Source organism: Physella acuta, unplaced genomic scaffold, assembly GCF_028476545.2.
Source record: "Physella acuta isolate Inbredline_101_S28 unplaced genomic scaffold, ASM2847654v3 ptg000223l, whole genome shotgun sequence".
NCBI lineage: Eukaryota > Metazoa > Mollusca > Gastropoda > Physidae > Physella > Physella acuta.
The window spans coordinates 575562-596988 of record NW_026731742.1 but is presented as its reverse complement, the minus strand read 5'-3'; the positions used below and the strand labels follow the sequence as shown (position 1 = coordinate 596988).

The 21427-nt window shown below is 39.1% G+C and overlaps 1 protein-coding gene across 9 annotated transcripts; it reads left to right on the top strand.

Annotated features, from left to right (window-relative positions):
• The first annotated feature begins 250 nt into the window (after positions 1-250).
• On the top strand, positions 251-10783 carry LOC131937854 (uncharacterized). 9 transcript variants are annotated; one of them, XM_059295538.1, is made up of 13 exons: positions 272-292; positions 1529-1625; positions 2311-2449; positions 2936-3004; positions 3277-3325; positions 3579-3732; positions 4047-4184; positions 7198-7330; positions 7405-7548; positions 7662-7873; positions 8246-8387; positions 8671-8732; positions 10400-10783. In XM_059295538.1, coding segments are annotated over exons 3-13 (1239 nt in total). In that variant the 5' UTR covers positions 272-292; positions 1529-1625; positions 2311-2448; the 3' UTR covers positions 10535-10783. The 9 variants fall into 9 exon arrangements, with proteins under 9 accessions (XP_059151527.1, XP_059151524.1, XP_059151521.1 ...); XM_059295544.1 differs by lacking the exon at positions 1529-1625 and having other exon boundaries at positions 251-302; positions 2346-2449; XM_059295541.1 differs by lacking the exon at positions 1529-1625 and having other exon boundaries at positions 258-292.
• Positions 10784-21427: the final 10644 nt, after the last annotated feature.

Genomic DNA, 21427 nt, shown 5'->3' with positions numbered 1-21427 from the left:
AATGAAAATAGCTTTATTTTCTTCTTTTTGTGCATATATAAAAAGCTTGTTATTATAGCTTTAGATATAATACATTGCTTTTAATTATTTAATTTACTTTTTTTCGGAGACCACGTATCACTACTTTACTCAGCAAGACTTTGTAGTATGCGTAGGCCCCTATGTAAAAAGAATAGTTTTGTGTGCATCAAATTATTTAGGCAACTTCTAAATATATTGATCTGGTAACAGCAAATACTTTTCTAAGAATTGTAGATCTAGCTCTGTCTATCTACATTTAAATTTTGCATAGGTCGACTAAAGTAGATTCTTCTAGATCTAGTCTGGATTAATTACCTATTTATTCTGCGAAAGCACCTTCTTTTAATATTTTTTGTTAAGTCTGTCGGTCAGGGGCTTTCCTTTTCTCACTTTTCTGTATTTATAAATATAATAGTATAGAATCAGTTTCAGATGCGTTGGCGGGAATGGTGCCGGGTTGGCGTTTATCTCAGCTGTTCATTGTTGTTACTTTCATTCATTGAGATTGTAGATAGATCTAGAATCTAGACTAGTAGTAAGTAGATACTACTAGTAACCTAGATAGATTCTGATAGATCTATATCTAGCTGTACGTTTAGATACGAATTTATTTTAACACATTGATATTACCACTTTAGGCATACACCTGAAATTATTACTAAGAAATGACTAAGATAATACAAAATCTGTAGTTTTAGACACTATTAGTATTATTCATAATTTTATAGTATACTTACTTATTAATTATTCTAGATCTATCTTATCTATCTAGTTAAGTAGTATCTAAAATGAATTTAATTAAACAGGAGTCTTTCTGAAAGACACTGATCAGCTAACCCCATTGTAATTGTTGTTAAGGTTACGAGAATGTGGGAGAGAGTGAATTAATGAATATGCATAGATATTTGACAAAGGTTCAGATTTTAGCAGATTTAGATAAAATTTAAAATCAATCTGATCTTACTGTTTTTAGCAGGCCTAGGCCTAAAAATAATATATATTTAAAATAAACAGCCCATCATATCCATATATATATAATTCTCTTCTTGGAGACGTTAGAAAACACCAAACTGTTTGCGCACCTTGCAGTCCCCTCTCTTCCTCTCTAGGAAGTCCGGTGAGCTGTGGTTCACGCTGTGTTTACAATCGTAGAGCCGGGTTTAGTGACGGCTATTAGGGGCAGATAATGTAGTTTGAAACGATTTTAAACTTAGGGGAGGTAACAAAGAGGAGTTTGCTTTCATGGGGGGTAGGGGTTGGGGGAAAGGAGAGGGTATCGTCCTTAACGATAGTGTTTTAAAGCAAATATTTTCAGTGGCAGCATTGGTACTGTCGAATTCACAAATTATGAATTACTGAAAAGTAGAAAATAAAACAACTAAATAGCGGCGTATGATACGCTGTGGGTCGGCTCGTATAATATAATATAACAACAGTCAGTAACAGTAACACACAATCATGGGTCATCTCTTAATTAACTATTCTGGATGAAAAAACTGGATGACAGCACAGCATGACACCATCTAAAGAGGATCGTCAAAACAAAAATTAGTGAATTTTAATGAAAAAGTCTGCTTTTCCCAATTAGTTTAATAATAACAAAGGTGATGATAATACTGATAATACCAAAGTTATATGCATTATACATAATTTGGAACAGCAAGACACTATCTGTGAAGGGGGTGACACCAAATTGCCAATAGTTTAATTACATAGTTAACGGTGGTGGTGATAGCACCAGGTGTCACCAGATCTAGTTATGCCACTGTTTTATAGGCTAGTTATACTTATATAGTTGTATAGCTAAACCTGCCACATCTGATTTTATCTTTTGAATTAATGATCCAATTTTGCACTAAAAAAAAACTAAGGTAACTATGCAGACTCATTATTTAAACTAAAACTTTGTTTCAGAGGATGTCATATTTGATGTAACCTTGTTGATCTAGATCTATTAGAGTACTCACACTTTGTTACAGAGGATGTCATATTTGATGTAACCTTGTCAATCTAGATCTATTAGAGTACTCACACTTTGTTACAGAGGATGTCATATTTGATGTAACCTTGTCAATCTAGATCTATTAGAGTACTCACACTTTGTTACAGAGGATGTCATATTTGATGTAACCTTGTCAATCTAGATCTATTAGAGTACTCACACGTCATATTTGATGTAACCTTGTCAATCTAGATCTATTAGAGTACTCACACTTTGTTACAGAGGATGTCATATTTGATGTAACCTTGTCAATCTAGATCTATTAGAGTACTCACCCTTTGTTTCAGAGGACGTCATATTTGATGTAACCTTGTCAATCTAGATCTATTAGAGTACTCACACTGAAGTCAATGATGCAACAAGAGGGATACTGAAGACGCAAAATATATTTTGACTCCGGAAACCATTCCACTTCTATATCAGCAAGTACGGCTTTTTATAGTTGGTAGAAATTTTTGCAAATATACATGAGAATTTATTTTTGGGATGGTTTTAATTGCATTTTTGTAGCCTTATGTTATGGATAAGCTCTACCTATCAATATGCATTTTGCAAAAGGTAGGTCTATATGTATATTATAATGAGATATAGCTGAGTCATACCAAAATGTCTTCATCTTGTGAAACAGGTGGAAATAACTAGTTCTGGGAATGAATTTCAGACTTGAGTAATTAGGCCAAGTTAGTATGTCAGTAACTTGAATTTAGTAGAGGCAGCTTGGTATCATGCTGACCACTGTAATCTAAATCTTTTTTGCTGAGGTCGTAAAATAGGTGAACTCTACTTAGTACTCATGGACCACCAGGTTCAAAAGGGTAACTTAAATAGTATCTCTCAGCCAAAATTGACTTGGAAATTTCTACTATACTTATACACTACCATCAGCTGTATATGAAAACTTTGCATTTTCAGTGGGTGATGGAGATAATGAGATAAATCTTGGAAATAAAAGAATTGCAAAGCTTGCTTATTATGGATCAGGTAACTATAACAACCCATTTGTCATATGTAAGATGTACCACTAAAGAAATACTTGCGCTTAGTTTCAAATTCTTTGGTCTACATAATCATTATTATTTTTTTAAATAGCTATTGATAAAATTAAATAATCCTTTTTAAAGAAACATTTTTGGGAATGAAAAATGTAGCGAGTCCTGTTAGGTAGCTGGTTATTTTAAAGATGTAGTGCCATGTTTTTGTCCTAGAGAAATTGAAGCTATAGCGAATACATTTATATTTTGATTATATTGCAGTTAATATTGAAGAAGAAACCGGAAAATTAAAGCAGATTTCATTAAATAAGTAAGTTATTAATATTTGACATAAAAAAAAGGGAGTAAAATAGATTAGTAGATTTAATTCTACAAAATAAAATTAAATAGGCTTTTATCAAATGTGACCTTCATTCAATTAAGAAATGTGCAATGTAACATTTACTAGCTGAATTAGCATAAGTTAATTAATATTATTTTCTACTTAATTATGTTACAGTTTAAAATCATGTAAAATAATGCTTGTTAATAATACAATATTTCATTTATTTTAATGTTGATAGCCCTTATGAGTATTCACCAAAGGAACAAAGTTGTACTGTGCAAAACATAGATATAAAAAAAGATAAAGAGGCGCAAATCAATGCTGTTATAAAGTTTATTGAATATGCAAGAGATAGCAAAACCCCACGAGGTCTAGTTTTGAACCCAGCTAAGGTAAATGTCTTACCTACACCTCTGATTTATTAAAACTTTCATTTATGTTTTTTATTGTTTTAGCAAACAAAACATCCAATTAGTAATTTTAAAATCACTGAATAGCCCATGAATACATAGTATGTATTGTTGGTTTTTTTTTTAGCCTATAGTTGATTTAAATATATACCTAATGATTTCTTTGACCTGTGTGTGACCTAATGAATTCTTTTACCTTTGTTTGACCTAATGAATTCTTTTACCTGTGTGTGACCTAATGAATTCTTTTACCTGTGTGTGACCTAATGAATTCTTTTACCTGTGATTGCTTGAAGGTGTCTAAAGTTACCTGCAATAAAAGTCCAGAAAGCTCAGACTTTTTACAAAGTGGCCGGAGCTTAGGAAAAGGTGCAAATGCTGAGGTTTTTCTGGTCAAAGACAGGCAGACTGGTCAAGACGTGGCATTAAAAACGGTAAAATAGAAATTTTGTCTTTGGTTGGTGGACTTTTTTTTTACAGACCTGGAAGTAAATAATTGTATGGACTCGTTAATTAAACTACAAAGTTGTTTTTTTATTTGTGGTATTATATTGTTTTAATGTCTGTTGTCTTGTGTATATGTTTTAATGTCTGTTGTCTTGTGTAGATGTTTTAATGTCTGTTGTCTTGCTTGTGTAGATGTTTGAATGTCTGTTGTCTTGTGTAGATGTTTTAATGTCTGTTGTCTTGTGTAGATGTTTGAATGTCTGTTGTCTTGCTTGTGTAGATGTTTTAATGTCTGTTGTCTTGCTTGTGTAGATGTTTTAATGTCTGTTGTCTTGTGTAGATGTTTTAATGTCTGTTGTCTTGCTTGTGTAGATGTTTTAATGTCTGTTGTCTTGCTTGTGTAGATGTTTGAATGTCTGTTGTCTTGTGTAGATGTTTGAATGTCTGTTGTCTTGTGTAGATGTTTTAATGTCTGTTGTCTTGTGTAGATGTTTGAATGTCTGTTGTCTTGTGTAGATGTTTGAATGTCTGTTGTCTTGTGTAGATGTTTGAATGTCTGTTGTCTTGTGTAGATGTTTGAATGTCTGTTGTCTTGTGTAGATGTTTGAATGTCTGTTGTCTTGTGTAGATGTTTTAATGTCTGTTGTCTTGTGTAGATGTTTTAATGTCTGTTGTCTTGTGTAGATGTTTTAATGTCTGTTGTCTTGTGTAGATGTTTGAATGTCTGTTGTCTTGTGTAGATGTTTGAATGTCTGTTGTCTTGTGTAAATGTTTGAATGTCTGTTGTCTTGCGTAGATGTTTTAATGTCTGTTGTCTTGTGTAGATGTTTTAATGTCTGTTGTCTTGTGTAGATGTTTGAATGTCTGTTGTCTTGCGTAGATGTTTTAATGTCTGTTGTCTTGTGTAGATGTTTTAATGTCTGTTGTCTTGTGTAGATGTTTTAATGTCTGTTGTCTTGCTTGTGTAGATGTTTGAATGTCTGTTGTCTTGTGTAGATGTTTGAATGTCTGTTGTCTTGTGTAGATGTTTGAATGTCTGTTGTCTTGTGTAGATGTTTTAATGTCTGTTGTCTTGCTTGTGTAGATGTTTGAATGTCTGTTGTCTTGTGTATATGTTTTAATGTCTGTTGTCTTGTGTAGATGCTTTAATGTCTGTTGTCTTGCTTGTGTAGATGTTTTAATGTCTGTTGTCTTGCTTGTGTAGATGTTTTAATGTCTGTTGTCTTGTGTATATGTTTTAATGTCTGTTGTCTTGTGTAGATGTTTTAATGTCTGTTGTCTTGCTTGTGTAGATGTTTGAATGTCTGTTGTCTTGCTTGTGTAGATGTTTGAATGTCTGTTGTCTTGTGTAGATGTTTGAATGTCTGTTGTCTTGCTTGTGTAGATGTTTTAATGTCTGTTGTCTTGCTTGTGTAGATGTTTGAATGTCTGTTGTCTTGTGTAGATGTTTGAATGTCTGTTGTCTTGTGTAGATGTTTGAATGTCTGTTGTCTTGTGTAGATGTTTGAATGTCTGTTGTCTTGCTTGTGTAGATGTTTTAATGTCTGTTGTCTTGCTTGTGTAGATGTTTTAATGTCTGTTGTCTTGCTTGTGTAGATGTTTGAATGTCTGTTGTCTTGTGTAGATGTTTGAATGTCTGTTGTCTTGTGTATATGTTTTAATGTCTGTTGTCTTGTGTAGATGTTTGAATGTCTGTTGTCTTGTGTAGATGTTTGAATGTCTGTTGTCTTGTGTAGATGTTTGAATGTCTGTTGTCTTGTGTAGATGTTTTAATGTCTGTTGTCTTGCTTGTGTAGATGTTTTAATGTCTGTTGTCTTGCTTGTGTAGATGTTTGAATGTCTGTTGTCTTGTGTAGATGTTTTAATGTCTGTTGTCTTGTGTAGATGTTTTAATGTCTGTTGTCTTGTGTAGATGTTTTAATGTCTGTTGTCTTGTGTAGATGTTTTAATGTCTGTTGTCTTGTGTAGATGTTTGAATGTCTGTTGTCTTGTGTAGATGTTTTAATGTCTGTTGTCTTGCTTGTGTAGATGTTTGAATGTCTGTTGTCTTGTGTAGATGTTTTAATGTCTGTTGTCTTGTGTAGATGTTTTAATGTCTGTTGTCTTGTGTAGATGTTTTAATGTCTGTTGTCTTGTGTAGATGTTTGAATGTCTGTTGTCTTGTGTAGATGTTTGAATGTCTGTTGTCTTGTGTAGATGTTTGAATGTCTGTTGTCTTGTGTAGATGTTTGAATGTCTGTTGTCTTGTGTAGATGTTTGAATGTCTGTTGTCTTGTGTAGATGTTTGAATGTCTGTTGTCTTGTGTAGATGTTTGAATGTCTGTTGTCTTGTGTAGATGTTTGAATGTCTGTTGTCTTGTGTAGATGTTTGAATGTCTGTTGTCTTGTGTAGATGTTTTAATGTCTGTTGTCTTGTGTAGATGTTTGAATGTCTGTTGTCTTGTGTAGATGTTTTAATGTCTGTTGTCTTGTGTAGATGTTTTAATGTCTGTTGTCTTGTGTAGATGTTTTAATGTCTGTTGTCTTGTGTAGATGTTTTAATGTCTGTTGTCTTGCTTGTGTAGATGTTTTAATGTCTGTTGTCTTGTGTAGATGTTTTAATGTCTGTTGTCTTGCTTGTGTAGATGTTTGAATGTCTGTTGTCTTGTGTAGATGTTTGAATGTCTGTTGTCTTGTGTAGATGTTTGAATGTCTGTTGTCTTGCTTGTGTAGATGTTTGAATGTCTGTTGTCTTGTGTAGATGTTTGAATGTCTGTTGTCTTGTGTAGATGTTTGAATGTCTGTTGTCTTGCTTGTGTAGATGTTTGAATGTCTGTTGTCTTGTGTAGATGTTTTAATGTCTGTTGTCTTGTGTAGATGTTTGAATGTCTGTTGTCTTGTGTAGATGTTTGAATGTCTGTTGTCTTGTGTAGATGTTTGAATGTCTGTTGTCTTGCTTGTGTAGATGTTTGAATGTCTGTTGTCTTGTGTAGATGTTTTAATGTCTGTTGTCTTGTCTAGATCATGTTGGCCAGGTTCCAAGGAGATGAAATCCGTGCGTGGATCCACCTGGGGGAGGAGGGGATAGCTCCTGAGTTGTATCATTTTGAGATGGTCAACAACAAGGTTGTTATGACCATGGAGCCCATCACAGGTGACTACATTTCTTCTTGCCTACAGTAGCTTTGTTTAGGGCAGCCAGTGGTAGACCCAAACTTTTTGTTGTAGGCATGACACTCCAGGAAGTGATAGACAAGAACCTGCTTGAGGATCCGTTAGATGCAGCAGCTTTCTCCTACGTTGTTCTGGAAGGTCTGTTGAATGCCTTTGAGAAGCTGAAATCTAAGGGCTACACTCATGGGGACATGCACGGTAACTTGGGTTTCAAATATTATCTGCTGTCACTACTTTGATACTAGTGTGATCTACTACACTAGTGTGATCTGTCACTACTTTGATACAGTAACCAGTTCAAACTATTGCAGCGGGGAACGTAATGGTGGATCAGGATCTGTCAGTTAAAATCTTGGACTTTGGACTGGCCAGGAAGTTACTACATGATCCCAATCAAGACAGCCAATGTGTCAAGAATGACGTCGTAGGAATTATAAGCATGTTCTGTGCATTATATTCAGGCTTTGATGAAAAAAGTTTAAACTACTGGCAGAAACTACTGGAGGAAAATGATTTTGAATCTGTAAATATTTTTTTTACGTACAAAAATAATTTCCTGTTTAAATTGCACTTACATGGTTAAAAATGTCTAAGCTTTTATTTATTATCTGTAATTAAAAAATTAATCTTTAAGTACTGAAACAATTCCTGTAAAAACAATATTTTGTCATTTATCAGTTGGTTTTAATCTGGCATTAAAATGTTGTACAGCTGTCTTATATCAAGTGATGTACACACATCAAGTGATGTTGTACACACATCAAGTGATGTTGTACAGCTGTCACACATCAAGTGATGTTGTACAGCTGTCACACATCAAGTGATGTTGTACAGCTGTCACACATCAAGTGATGTTGTACACACATCAAGTGATGTTGAAAAAATTCTCTTGCAGCTAAGTGAATACATGACACATTTACCCATGACCCAGCGACAAGAGATGTTTGCGATAATGAGCAAACTTTTTGACACTGTCAGAGACAAGAGACAAGAAAATTTTGGAGACCCAACTCGTGTGAGAGATCATTTTCCTGAAGGTGGGTCAAGGTCACTTTACTCAAGCTGAGCTAGAAATAAAGATGTCTGCCATTGCGTTATAATTTCCAATTCTCCATTTGAGCCTACTTGGTGCTACTGTATGAAGAAAATAGTATATTTCCACCTATACCAGTGTATGAGTTGATAGCTTATCTTGTAATGCCAAAATACTATGATTGGGTAATGAAAACATTGGGTAATGAAAACATTGGGTAATGAAAACATTGGGTAATGAAAACATTGGGTAATGAAAACATTGGGTAATGAAAACATTGATTTCAGGATTTCAAGAAGCTCGCAAAAAGCTGGCAGTCTTGTTGTTCCCAGAGAGGTATCAGCCCAAGGTAATGTACATCCCTAGTTGTTGATATCTCAGGGTAAATGTAACTTAGTGTAGAGATAATGTACATCCCTAGTTGTTGATATCTCAGGGTAAATGTAACTTAGTGTAGAGATAATGTACATCCCTAGTTGTTGATATCTCAGGGTAAATGTAACTTAGTGTAGAGATAATGTACATCCCTAGTTGATGATATTTCAGGCTAAATGTAACTTAGTGTAGAGATAATGTACATCCCTAGTTGATGATATTTCAGGGTAAATGTAACTTAGTGTAGAGATAATGTATGTCCCTAGTTGATGATATTTCAGGCTGAATGTAACTTAGTGTAGAGTTAATGTACTTCCCTAGTTGATGAAATTTCAGGCTAAATGTAACTTACGGTAGAGATAATGTACGTCCCTAGTTGATGATATTTCAGGCTAAATGTAACTTAGTGTAGAGTTAATGTACGTCCCTAGTTGATGATATTTCAGGCTAGATCCACCTGTAACTTAGTGTAGAGTTAATGTACGTCCCTAGTTGATGATATTTCAGGCTAAATGTAACTTAGTGTAGAGATAATGTACATCCCTAGTTGATGATATCTCAGGCTAAATGTAACTTAGTGTAGAGATAATGTACGTCCCTAGCTGTTGATATCTCAGGCTAAATGTAACTTAGTGTAGAGATAATGTACATCCCTAGTTGATGATATCTCAGGCTAAATGTAACTTAGTGTAGAGATAATGTACGTCCCTAGCTGTTGATATCTCAGGCTAAATGTAACTTAGTGTAGAGATAATGTACATCCCTAGTTGATGATATCTCAGGCTAAATGTAACTTAGTGTAGAGATAATGTACATCCCTAGTTGATGATATCTCAGGCTAAATGTAACTTAGTGTAGAGATAATGTACATCCCTAGTTGATGATATCTCAGGCTAAATGTAACTTAGTGTAGAGATAATGTACGTCCCTAGCTGTTGATATCTCAGGCTAAATGTAACTTAGTGTAGAGATAATGTACATCCCTAGTTGATGATATCTCAGGCTAAATGTAACTTAGTGTAGAGATAATGTACATCCCTAGTTGATGATATCTCAGGCTAAATGTAACTTAGTGTAGAGATAATGTACGTCCCTAGCTGTTGATATCTCAGGCTAAATGTAACTTAGTGTAGAGATAATGTATATCCCTAGTTGATGATATTTCAGGCTGAATGTAACTTAGTGTAGAGTTAATGTACGTCCCTAGTTGATGATATTTCAGGCTGAATGTAACTTAGTGTAGAGTTAATGTACGTCCCAAGCTGTTGATATATCAGGCTAAATGTAACTTAGTGTAGAGATAATGTACGTCCCTAGTTGTTGATATCTCAGGCTAAATGTAACTTAGTGTAGAGATAATGTACGTCCCTAGTTGATGATATATCAGGCTAGTTCCATCTCTACTTAGTGTAGAGATAATGTACGTCCCTAGCTGTTGATATCTCAAGCTAAATGTAACTTAGTGTAGAGATAATGTACGTCCCTAGCTGTTGATATCTCAGGCTAGTTCCATCTGTAACCTAGTGTAGAGATAATGTACGTCCCTAGCTGTTGATATATCAGGCTAGTTCCATCTGTAACCTAGTGTAAAGATAAAATTCTTTTATTAATGGAAACCATTGTCCACAAATTGACCTCTAGGAGCAGGCAGACAGTGTGATGACCTTTGAGTCTGACTATACGGGCAGCATATGGGACAACCCTGAGCTGGATCTGTACACCAAACTTATCACAGATGAGGAGCTGACCAAACTGGCAGGCTTTACCATTCTGTGATGGACTGGCAGGCTTTTCCATTCTGTGATTGTAGTCATGTTGGCACAGAAATTTGTTAGATACAATCTGGCATTAGTTTAATTTATGTGGCCAGGTACATCAGCTAATAATCTACTTGTTTTGTCCACTGTGGCCTTAGCTTTACTACTCTTTATATGGTTTTCTCTCTTGGTGCTGCCCCATATATGTCATGACAAGTCTCTCACTGGGGAGTCATGACACAGGGGAGTCATGACAAGTCTCTCACTGGGGAGTCATGACAAGTCTCACTGGGGAGTCATGACAAGTCTCACTGGGGAGTCATGACAAGTCTCACTGGGGAGTCATGACACTGGGGAGTCATGACAAGCCTCTCACAGGGGAGTCATGACACTGGGGAGTCATGACAAGTCTCTCACTGGGGAGTCATGACAAGTCTCTCACTGGGGAGTCATGACAAGTCTCTCACAGGGGAGTCATGACAAGTCTCTCACTGGGGAGTCATGACAAGTCTCTCACTGGGGAGTCATGACACTGGGGAGTCATGACAAGTCTCTCACTGGGGAGTCATGACAAGTCTCTCACAGGGGAGTCATGACACTGGGGAGTCATGACAAGTCTCTCACTGGGGAGTCATGACAAGTCTCTCACAGGGGAGTCATGACACTGGGGAGTCATGACAAGTCTCTCACTGGGGAGACATGACAAGTCTCACTGGGGAGTCATGACAAGTCTCTCACTGGGGAGTCATGACAAGTCTCTCACTGGGGAGTCATGACAAGTCTCTCACTGGGGAGTCATGACAAGTCTCACTGGGGAGTCATGACAAGTCTCACTGGGGAGTCATGACAAGTCTCACTGGGGAGTCATGACAAGTCTCACTGGGGAGACATGACAAGTCTCATTGGGGAGTCATGACAAGTCTCACTGGGGAGTCATGACAAGTCTCACTGGGGAGACATGACAAGTCTCACTGGGGAGTCATGACAAGTCTCACTGGGGAGTCATGACAAGTCTCACTGGGGAGTCATGACAAGTCTCTCACTGGGGAGTCATGACAAGCCTCTCACTGGGGAGTCATGACAAGTCTCTCACTGGGGAGTCATGACAAGTCTCTCACTGGGGAGTCATGACAAGTCTCACTGGGGAGACATGACAAGTCTCACTGGGGAGTCATGACAAGTCTCACTGGGGAGACATGACACTGGTGGGAGTCATGACACTGGTGGGAGTCATGACAAGTCTCACTGGGGAGTCATGACAAGTCTCTCACTGGGGAGTCATGACAAGTCTCTCATTGGGGAGTCATGACAAGTCTCACTGGGGAGTCATGACACTGGTGGGAGTCATGACACTGGTGGGAGTCATGACAAGTCTCACTGGGGAGTCATGACAAGTCTCTCACTGGGGAGTCATGACAAGTCTCTCACTGGGGAGTCATAACAAGCCTCTCACTGGGGAGTCATGACACTGGTGGGAGTCATGACAAGTCTCACTGGGGAGTCATGACAAGTCTCACTGGGGAGACATGACAAGTCTCTCACTGGGGAGTCATGACAAGTCTCACTGGGGAGACATGACAAGTCTCACTGGGGAGTCATGACAAGTCTCTCACTGGGGAGTCATGACAAGTCTCACTGGGGAGTCATGACAAGTCTCTCACTGGGGAGTCATGACAAGTCTCACTGGGGAGACATGACAAGTCTCTCACTGGGGAGTCATGACAAGTCTCTCACTGGGGAGTCATGACAAGTCTCACTGGGGAGTCATGACAAGTCTCTCACTGGGGAGTCATGACAAGTCTCACTGGGGAGACATGACAAGTCTCTCACTGGGGAGTCATGACAAGTCTCTCACTGGGGAGTCATGACAAGTCTCACTGGGGAGTCATGACAAGTCTCTCACTGGGGAGTCATGACAAGTCTCACTGGGGAGTCATGACAAGTCTCTCACTGGGGAGTCATGACAAGTCTCACTGGGGAGACATGACAAGTCTCTCACTGGGGAGTCATGACAAGTCTCTCACTGGGGAGTCATGACAAGTCTCACTGGGGAGACATGACAAGTCTCACTGGGGAGTCATGACAAGCCTCTCACTGGGGAGTCCTGACAAGTCTCTCACTGGGGAGTCCTGACAAGTCTCTCACTGGGGAGTCCTGACAAGCCTCTCACTGGGGAGTCATGACAAGTCTCTCACTGGGGAGTCATGACAAGTCTCTCACTGGGGAGTCATGACAAGTCTCTCACTGGGGAGTCATGACAAGTCTCTCACTGGGGAGTCATGACACTGGGGAGTCATAACAAGTCTCACTGGGGAGACATGACAAGTCTCACTGGGGAGACATGACAAGTCTCACTGGGGAGTCATGACAAGCCTCTCACTGGGGAGTCATGACAAGTCTCTCACTGGGGAGTCATGACAAGTCTCTCACTGGGGAGTCATGACACTGGGGAGTCATGACAAGTCTCACTGGGGAGACATGACAAGTCTCACTGGGGAGACATGACAAGTCTCACTGGGGAGTCATGACAAGCCTCACTGGGGAGTCATGACAAGTCTCTCACTGGGGAGTCATGACAAGTCTCTCACTGGGGAGTCATGACAAGTCTCTCACTGGGGAGTCATGACAAGTCTCTCACTGGGGAGTCATGACAAGTCTCACTGGGGAGACATGACAAGTCTCACTGGGGAGTCATGACAAGTCTCGCTGGGGAGACATGACAAGTCTCACTGGGGAGTCATGACAAGTCTCTCACTGGGGAGTCCTGACAAGCCTCTCACTGGGGAGTCATGACAAGTCTCTCACTGGGGAGTCATGACAAGTCTCTCACTGGGGAGTCATGACAAGTCTCTCACTGGGGAGTCATGACAAGTCTCTCACTGGGGAGTCATGACACTGGGGAGTCATAACAAGTCTCACTGGGGAGACATGACAAGTCTCACTGGGGAGACATGACAAGTCTCACTGGGGAGTCATGACAAGCCTCTCACTGGGGAGTCATGACAAGTCTCTCACTGGGGAGTCATGACAAGTCTCTCACTGGGGAGTCATGACACTGGGGAGTCATGACAAGTCTCACTGGGGAGACATGACAAGTCTCACTGGGGAGACATGACAAGTCTCACTGGGGAGTCATGACAAGCCTCACTGGGGAGTCATGACAAGTCTCTCACTGGGGAGTCATGACAAGTCTCTCACTGGGGAGTCATGACAAGTCTCTCACTGGGGAGTCATGACAAGTCTCTCACTGGGGAGTCATGACAAGTCTCACTGGGGAGACATGACAAGTCTCACTGGGGAGTCATGACAAGTCTCGCTGGGGAGACATGACAAGTCTCATTGGGGAGTCATGACAAGTCTCACTGGGGAGTCATGACACTGGTGGGAGTCATGACAAGTCTCACTGGGGAGTCATGACAAGTCTCTCACTGGGGAGTCATGACAAGTCTCTCACTGGGGAGTCATAACAAGCCTCTCACTGGGGAGTCATGACACTGGTGGGAGTCATGACAAGTCTCACTGGGGAGTCATGACAAGTTTCACTGGGGAGACATGACAAGTCTCTCACTGGGGAGTCATGACAAGTCTCTCACTGGGGAGTCATGACAAGTCTCTCACTGGGGAGTCATGACAAGTCTCTCACTGGGGAGTCATGACAAGTCTCACTGGGGAGTCATGACAAGCCTCTCACTGGGGAGTCATGACAAGTCTCTCACTGGGGAGTCATGACAAGTCTCTCACTGGGGAGTCATGACAAGTCTCACTGGGGAGACATGACAAGTCTCACTGGGGAGTCATGACAAGTCTCTCACTGGGGAGTCATGACAAGTCTCTCACTGGGGAGTCATGACACTGGGGAGTCATAACAAGTCTCACTGGGGAGACATGACAAGTCTCACTGGGGAGACATGACAAGTCTCACTGGGGAGTCATGACAAGCCTCTCACTGGGGAGTCATGACAAGTCTCTCACTGGGGAGTCATGACAAGTCTCTCACTGGGGAGTCATGACACTGGGGAGTCATGACAAGTCTCACTGGGGAGACATGACAAGTCTCACTGGGGAGACATGACAAGTCTCACTGGGGAGTCATGACAAGCCTCTCACTGGGGAGTCATGACAAGTCTCACTGGGGAGACATGACAAGTCTCTCACAGGGGAGTCATGACAAGTCTCTCATTGGGGAGTCATGACAAGTCTCTCACTGGGGAGTCATAACAAGCCTCTCACTGGGGAGTCATGACACTGGTGGGAGTCATGACAAGTCTCATTGGGGAGTCATGACAAGTCTCTCACTGGGGAGTCATGACAAGTCTCACTGGGGAGTCATGACAAGTCTCTCATAGGGGAGTCATGACACTGGTGGGAGTCATGACAAGTCTCACTGGGGAGTCATGACAAGTCTCATTGGGGAGTCATAACAAGCCTCTCACTGGGGAGTCATAACAAGCCTCTCACTGGGGAGTCATGACAAGTCTCTCACTGGGGAGTCATGACAAGTCTCACTGGGGAGTCATGACAAGTCTCACTGGGGAGACATGACAAGTCTCTCACTGGGGAGTCATGACAAGTCTCTCACTGGGGAGTCATGACAAGTCTCTCACTGGGGAGTCATGACAAGTCTCACTGGGGAGTCATGACACTGGGGAGTCATGACAAGTCTCTCACTGGGGAGTCATGACAAGCCTCTCACTGGGGAGTCATGACAAGTCTCACTGGGGAGTCATGACAAGTCTCTCACTGAGGAGTCATGACAAGTCTCTCAATGGGGAGTCATGACAAGTCTCTCACTGGGGAGTCATGACAAGTCTCTCACTGGGGAGTCATGACACTGGGGAGTCATAACAAGCCTCTAATTGTCAACTAGCAACAAACCACAAGTGGGCCAACTATTGTTCTAGGCTAACCAAGTGCAATACTTTTTGTTTACAATTGTTGTGTAGTCTGTTGTTTGTATAGCAATATAGGTTTTGTTTTTAAACTGCTCACTTTGTGTGTTACTAACTAATGCAACTGTTTTATAAGCACAACTATGTACCTGAATCTCATAAGATCACGACAGACCGGAAGTTTTATTTCTTTTTTAAAATGTGAGTTTCGGTCTATTTTATATATAAATCATTTTTTTAAACTATGAATGGAGCAATTGAATTTTGTATTTCTTTAGAAATATTGTTCATGCATGGGGAATTATTTTTTTTTTACCTTACTAAACTAATAATTGCATTATTAGGTGGTACATAAATAACAATATGTAGATCATTTTTTTTAGCTTGAAGAAAGATGTGTGACTTAGTGTGAAGTAATTAATCATGTATTGGTTGGCCCTGATGTAGGCCTGTACAACATGAGCTCTATTTTACTTGTACACTACAAGGTAATGGTGCTGAGGGTTCCACTTTTATTTGTGTTAACTGCAGAATTTTTTTAAAGTTTTATTTTATTTAACTCTACAATTTTTACAACACACTGTAAACAGTTTGACCACAATGTATCATATGCCTTTAAACAGTTGCCTTAAGTAAATGTGGCAGCATCTCAACTACTGTAGCTGGTACTGGTCTACACTACTGCTGTACTACACTACACAGGGTCCGTAGCGGACCTTGAATCCTTGAAAAACCCTTGAATTCCAAAAAACATCTTAAGGCCTTGAAAAACCCTTGAATTTCCCCAAAAATGAGCAAAAACCCTTGAATTTTATAGGTAAACCTTGAAAACCATGCGTAAATCGAATTTAAAAAAAAATTCAATTCTGATGGATCTAAATTTTTTCTGGCTTTTTTTTTTTTGCCGTGGGTCTGCGTTAACTTCGGAGTCTACTATTTCCAACCCTCTCCTTCGCTGAGCCTCGCGGTATGACCTCAACCTGACCAGTTTTGCATAGGCTCTTCCTAACCTAGATTCTAGATCGTGACGTAAACGATAGCCGAGGGCTAAATTTAGCATCGTTTTTCGGGTATCTCCGTTTACGAACGAGTTACTAGATTCTAGATCTAGAATCATTGTTTTCTGTTAAGGCCTACCTACTTGTACGGTTTTGTCCGTAATTTTTCGATTTTGACACCCCTGTTGCGGAATTAGGCCGCAAATGTTACGCAAAAGCCCACAGTAAACATCAAAATCGATTTAGTGTCGACCTTTTTTTTCTTGTGTTAAATTTCCGTGTTATCCGGTTCTATGGTTTCAAACATCTTCAATCATAACAATCGACCCCCCCCCCCCCCCCCCCTCCCCCCCAAATCCCTTCCCGACAATATCTCGGCAGTCGTTGGCTCTATTTATATTGTGAACTTTATTGACCCCGCGAGTGTTGTCTCCTGATCGGTGATGTCCGTAAAGAAAAAAATTGGAATGTGGCCTAAATCATTAAAATTCTGGTCGCGCATGGAAATTATCTCGATTATAATTAAACCTACATCTAGAACTAATATTTTTTCTTCAAGAAAATAAGCCTTAGGTTTAAATAAAAAAAGAATAGCCTGAACTATGCGAGCGTAGGTTTCTATTTATTTAAATTAAAATTTTCTCGGTGTGGGTTAAACACAAAAGGGCGAAACGTAGCTGCGGAATTACGGGTAAATAGCGAGACATAATTTATCGAATTATTGTGTTCTGTTGTTTTAGATGTGCGAGAAGACACGTTTTTACGAACCTAGATCAATCACGGTTCTTTGTGTACCCCACGATAGCAGATGTTTCGGTCACTGCGACCTTAGAAGGTCTTCTAGGTCTATCTCAACTTACAGTGACCTCGCAGTATATTAATAATTAATATAGTCGTGGATCTAGATCTAGATTTTTAACTATTAACCCTTTCCCCGGCGGCTGGGTGTAATCGACCCGAAGTCGCTATATTTTTGCTCATATCTCGAGTCTCGTTTTATAAATTTTTCTGGGCCTCATTCCCATCTATAAGGTGATTGGAATGAACACATTGGAGGTTGTAAATTTTAAAAATATGCGTAAAAAATTTTTTTTATGAGGGTTTGAAATTTTTTTATACGGTCCCTGGCAACTGGGTGCTACACACCCGTACACAATTTTGAATGGAAAAAATATTTATAACTTATAAACTGGGTTCTAATAATTTGTTTTTACTCATTGTGGGTTAAGTCATTGTGTTACATTTTCAAAGTTTAACTATAAATTAACAATCTGAAGGTATTTGAGTAACAAAAATATCAAACATGATTGAAGTAATCAACTTTAGTAATAAAATAATAGAACATTAACACGTTTTAAAAATTTGCACCTCAGAGAGCACAGTTGTTAGTTAAAATTAAAATAACTGTACATTTCCTTTTGCTGGCAGGGAACTTTAGTGTTTTTTTTAAATAAAATATGGGCACCCTTTTAGTGGTGTTACATGAGTCACAGGCCGAAAATATTTTAATTCCATAATTATCGGAATTGCGTGGTATGTATTGGATAAATCTACTCCCACCTCTAAAATCAACCAGTTTCCAATTAGTAATGATCTCTCCAGAAACATAACACCTTTCTAAATTTGAATGGAATATCTACCATAATGGAAGCAAATATATCATGAGCCTGATGGACTGTTAGTGTTATTGTTGTGAAGTGAATATGACCCAGAAGGTTGCTGAATTTCTTCATAGAAAATTCTGCCTTCAAAAACTTCCATAGGCAGAACTGAATTGACATACACCTAAATTGTTATTCTGCAGAGTGCCAGTGTGTCCTCTTGCTTTCTCTCCATCTCTGCTAATGCAGTCAAATATTTGTTGTATTATTTTTTGTATTCATGAACAGAAGAAATATTTTGGGTCAGGCTGTTTATAAATTTCCTGGGATTAGCACTTCAGGCAGTGGTCTAGTGTAATTTTACTTTGTCTTTCCTGAAAGTATTTCTTTTTCTTCACTTTGCACCAGCCGTTTCATTTCATTATGATTGCCAACTGTTGACACATTATTGATAGTTGAAATGCAGTATATTGGGTAGACCTCGTAATCAGAGCTGCTTGATACTGATGGCTGCCATTCTTCATCTTCTAACTCTGATACTAATAGTTCAGACTCAAAACTTGTTGGTCATTTTCAACTGCTATACTAAAACTGGCAAATATATTCCTTTATCATTAGCACTTGAGTTTAGACAAAAGCGTTCAAGACTTGTTTCTGTTGTGTTCTCAATAACGTTGATGACTATTTATAAACCTTACTCTCAGGGTCACAACCTGTAGAACACCCACCCCACTCCCAGTTTGATCAATTCATTACCCAGTATCAACTTTCAAGCAGCATTACAAAGTTGTTTTGCCTTTTTGTCCTCATTCGTACTCCTAATGAGGTTAATGTCAAGTTACTCTAAAAGGCTCGAATGTCTCTATCTACATTCCAGAGCTCCCTAAAAGAGTACAAATCACTATATATGTCCTCCCACAGGCAATCTTACCCCAGCAAAGAGTATAAATCACTACATGTGTCCACCCACAGGTTAACTCTTGCTTGAGAATCCCATCAACCACTAGTATCATATTACAGCTCTCCCATTGACAACAACATGTCTTGTGTTCCCCATGGCCTCTGTGCCCTGAATACCTCAACTGTGTCAGTATTGTTACCCACCCCACAATGAACAAAGAAAAGAATTTACTATAAGAAAGTCTTTGGGTGTGATCCACCTAGTTGCCGGGGACAGGGTACCAAATATGTTGCCGGGGAAAGGGTTAACCAACAAGATTTCCTAATGCCAATAGGCATATTTATCACGTTCGTTAATAAAACCAATAGCAAATGACGTAATCGTCAATCTCACGTGCGCTATGGACCAAATACACATTGGCTGTATTAGATGGGTGAGGCTGTAGACAGAACTGTTTGATGTCATTCTTGACGTGGCTGTCTGGTTATTTATGACGGTAGAGGTTGGGGTAAAATTCGCATTAATTACGTGACGTCATCAATGGGCTACCGCTAGGCTATGTAATTAAAAAAAAACTAAATCCTAACATTACCAGCTCATTAGCATCGCCGATTGTCTTCTTAAAAAAGGGAAAGATTTTGCGCCGACTAAAAATTTTTTTGTATTTATCAAAAGAAAAGAAAAATAATTTGAAGGACTATGACTGTGCTGTTTTCACTCAACTTTACGGACACTTTTTACCACCTCTCACTTCAAGGTCGCGCTGACCGTAAGACCTACGACACGAGACCACGCGCGAGCACAGTAGTGTCTCACGGTCAAGGCAGTTCTACAAACGCTGTTTAACTAATTTTAACGTGGTTATCTTTAATATTGGGCTTACTGCTAGATTTAAGCGAAAACAAAAACTAGATCTGCATCGTTTTAGGTCATTGAACAAAATATGTAGGTCTGCTATAATTTAGTTACACCATCTAGCAGGGTCTAGATCTAATTGATTTTTACTGTGGTAAAACGTCCTTGAAATGTTTAAGAAGCCTCGAATTACCGTGTTTGAGAAAATTGCCGCTGTCACTGCCCCCTCCCATCCGCTTGTAAAAAAAAATCCGCTTTTCACTTTGTCGGGCGGCTACATCTCTGACATGAGTATTACTAGCGTAGTTACTTGTGAAATTGTTTAAAAAAAACAACTTAATTCTGTTATTCCGCGATATGAACTAACTTAAAACCTCCACGATATTTCTTTACGTCATCATGTATATCATAGGTGGGGACATTGGGGTCATCCATAAATGACGTCACACTCGTAGGGGGAGGGGGGATCCGTAATCGTGTGACGGTGTGTGATGAGGGGTTGGGGGGGGGGGGGTCAGATCGTGTGACATCACACTTTTGCATTATTAAAAAGCAATGTTAGAAAACGAATTTTAGCATTTTAGAAAACTGTTTTAATAAATTGTAAAAGGAATTGATTAAAATACTCTATTTTGACAGAGTTCAGACAAGATTTTGGGAAAAAAATCCTATTTTAAGAAAAATTGAACTGCAATCAAGGGGGGGGGGGGGGGTGTGGGAGGGGTTATATGCTGAGGTGTGACGTCATTTTAGAGGGCGGGGCCTGGCTTTTTGTGATGTGTGACGGAGGGGGGGGGGGGAGAGGTAATAATCTTTTAAAAAGCGTGAGGTCATTTATGACATTAAGCAGGATAATTTCTACAAGCATAGGTAGGGTTTTTTTTTGTTTCTATATGTGTACAGAGTCCTTTTTAAAGGAATATGTGTGCAGAGTCCTTTTTAAAGGACTATCAGACAGACGAACCAATGCTTCCTTTTATGTATAATGACCTGATTCTGATTATCACTTGACATTGACAAGTCATTCAATCGAAGTTGGGTTTGTTGCTGACTCTCTAATAAAGTCTCTAGAAAAAATAAAAAAAGCAAGTGAGCTTCAAATTCTCAATTTCAAATCTGATTGTAAGACAACTTTGATAGGATTTTCATCAAATTTTTAGTTGAAATCTCCATTACTTTAGTCATTAGTGAGAGACTTAGCCTAATGCAAATGTTTAAAAATAGAGCCAGTTCACCAAAAAAATGAAGGGAATTCTTCACATCCTAGTCAACAAATGGAAACTGAATCAGCTGAGTGTGACTAAGTTCTGTTTCAATTTTCAACACTCATAGATACATGTACTCTAAATGGTTGTCTATCTAAATCTAATTGAGAACATGATAGCCTGGACAGTTTTTTCATAGAACAGCTTGGTAGCAAAATTTCTTATGTGAACATTTGGAAAATTGTTAGAGATCTATTGCTTCTGTCACATGGTCAAGCCAGTGTTGAAAGAGGTTTTTCTGAAAATAGAAGTTGGAGGAGTGTCATTTGACACCAAAGATACTGATTGCAAAAGGGATTATGCTGGACCCTCAGACAATCTCCTGACTTAGATAATTTTGTAATAACACCAAAACTATTTCAAAAATTGTGTGTGCAAAAAACATACATCACCCTCATTGTAA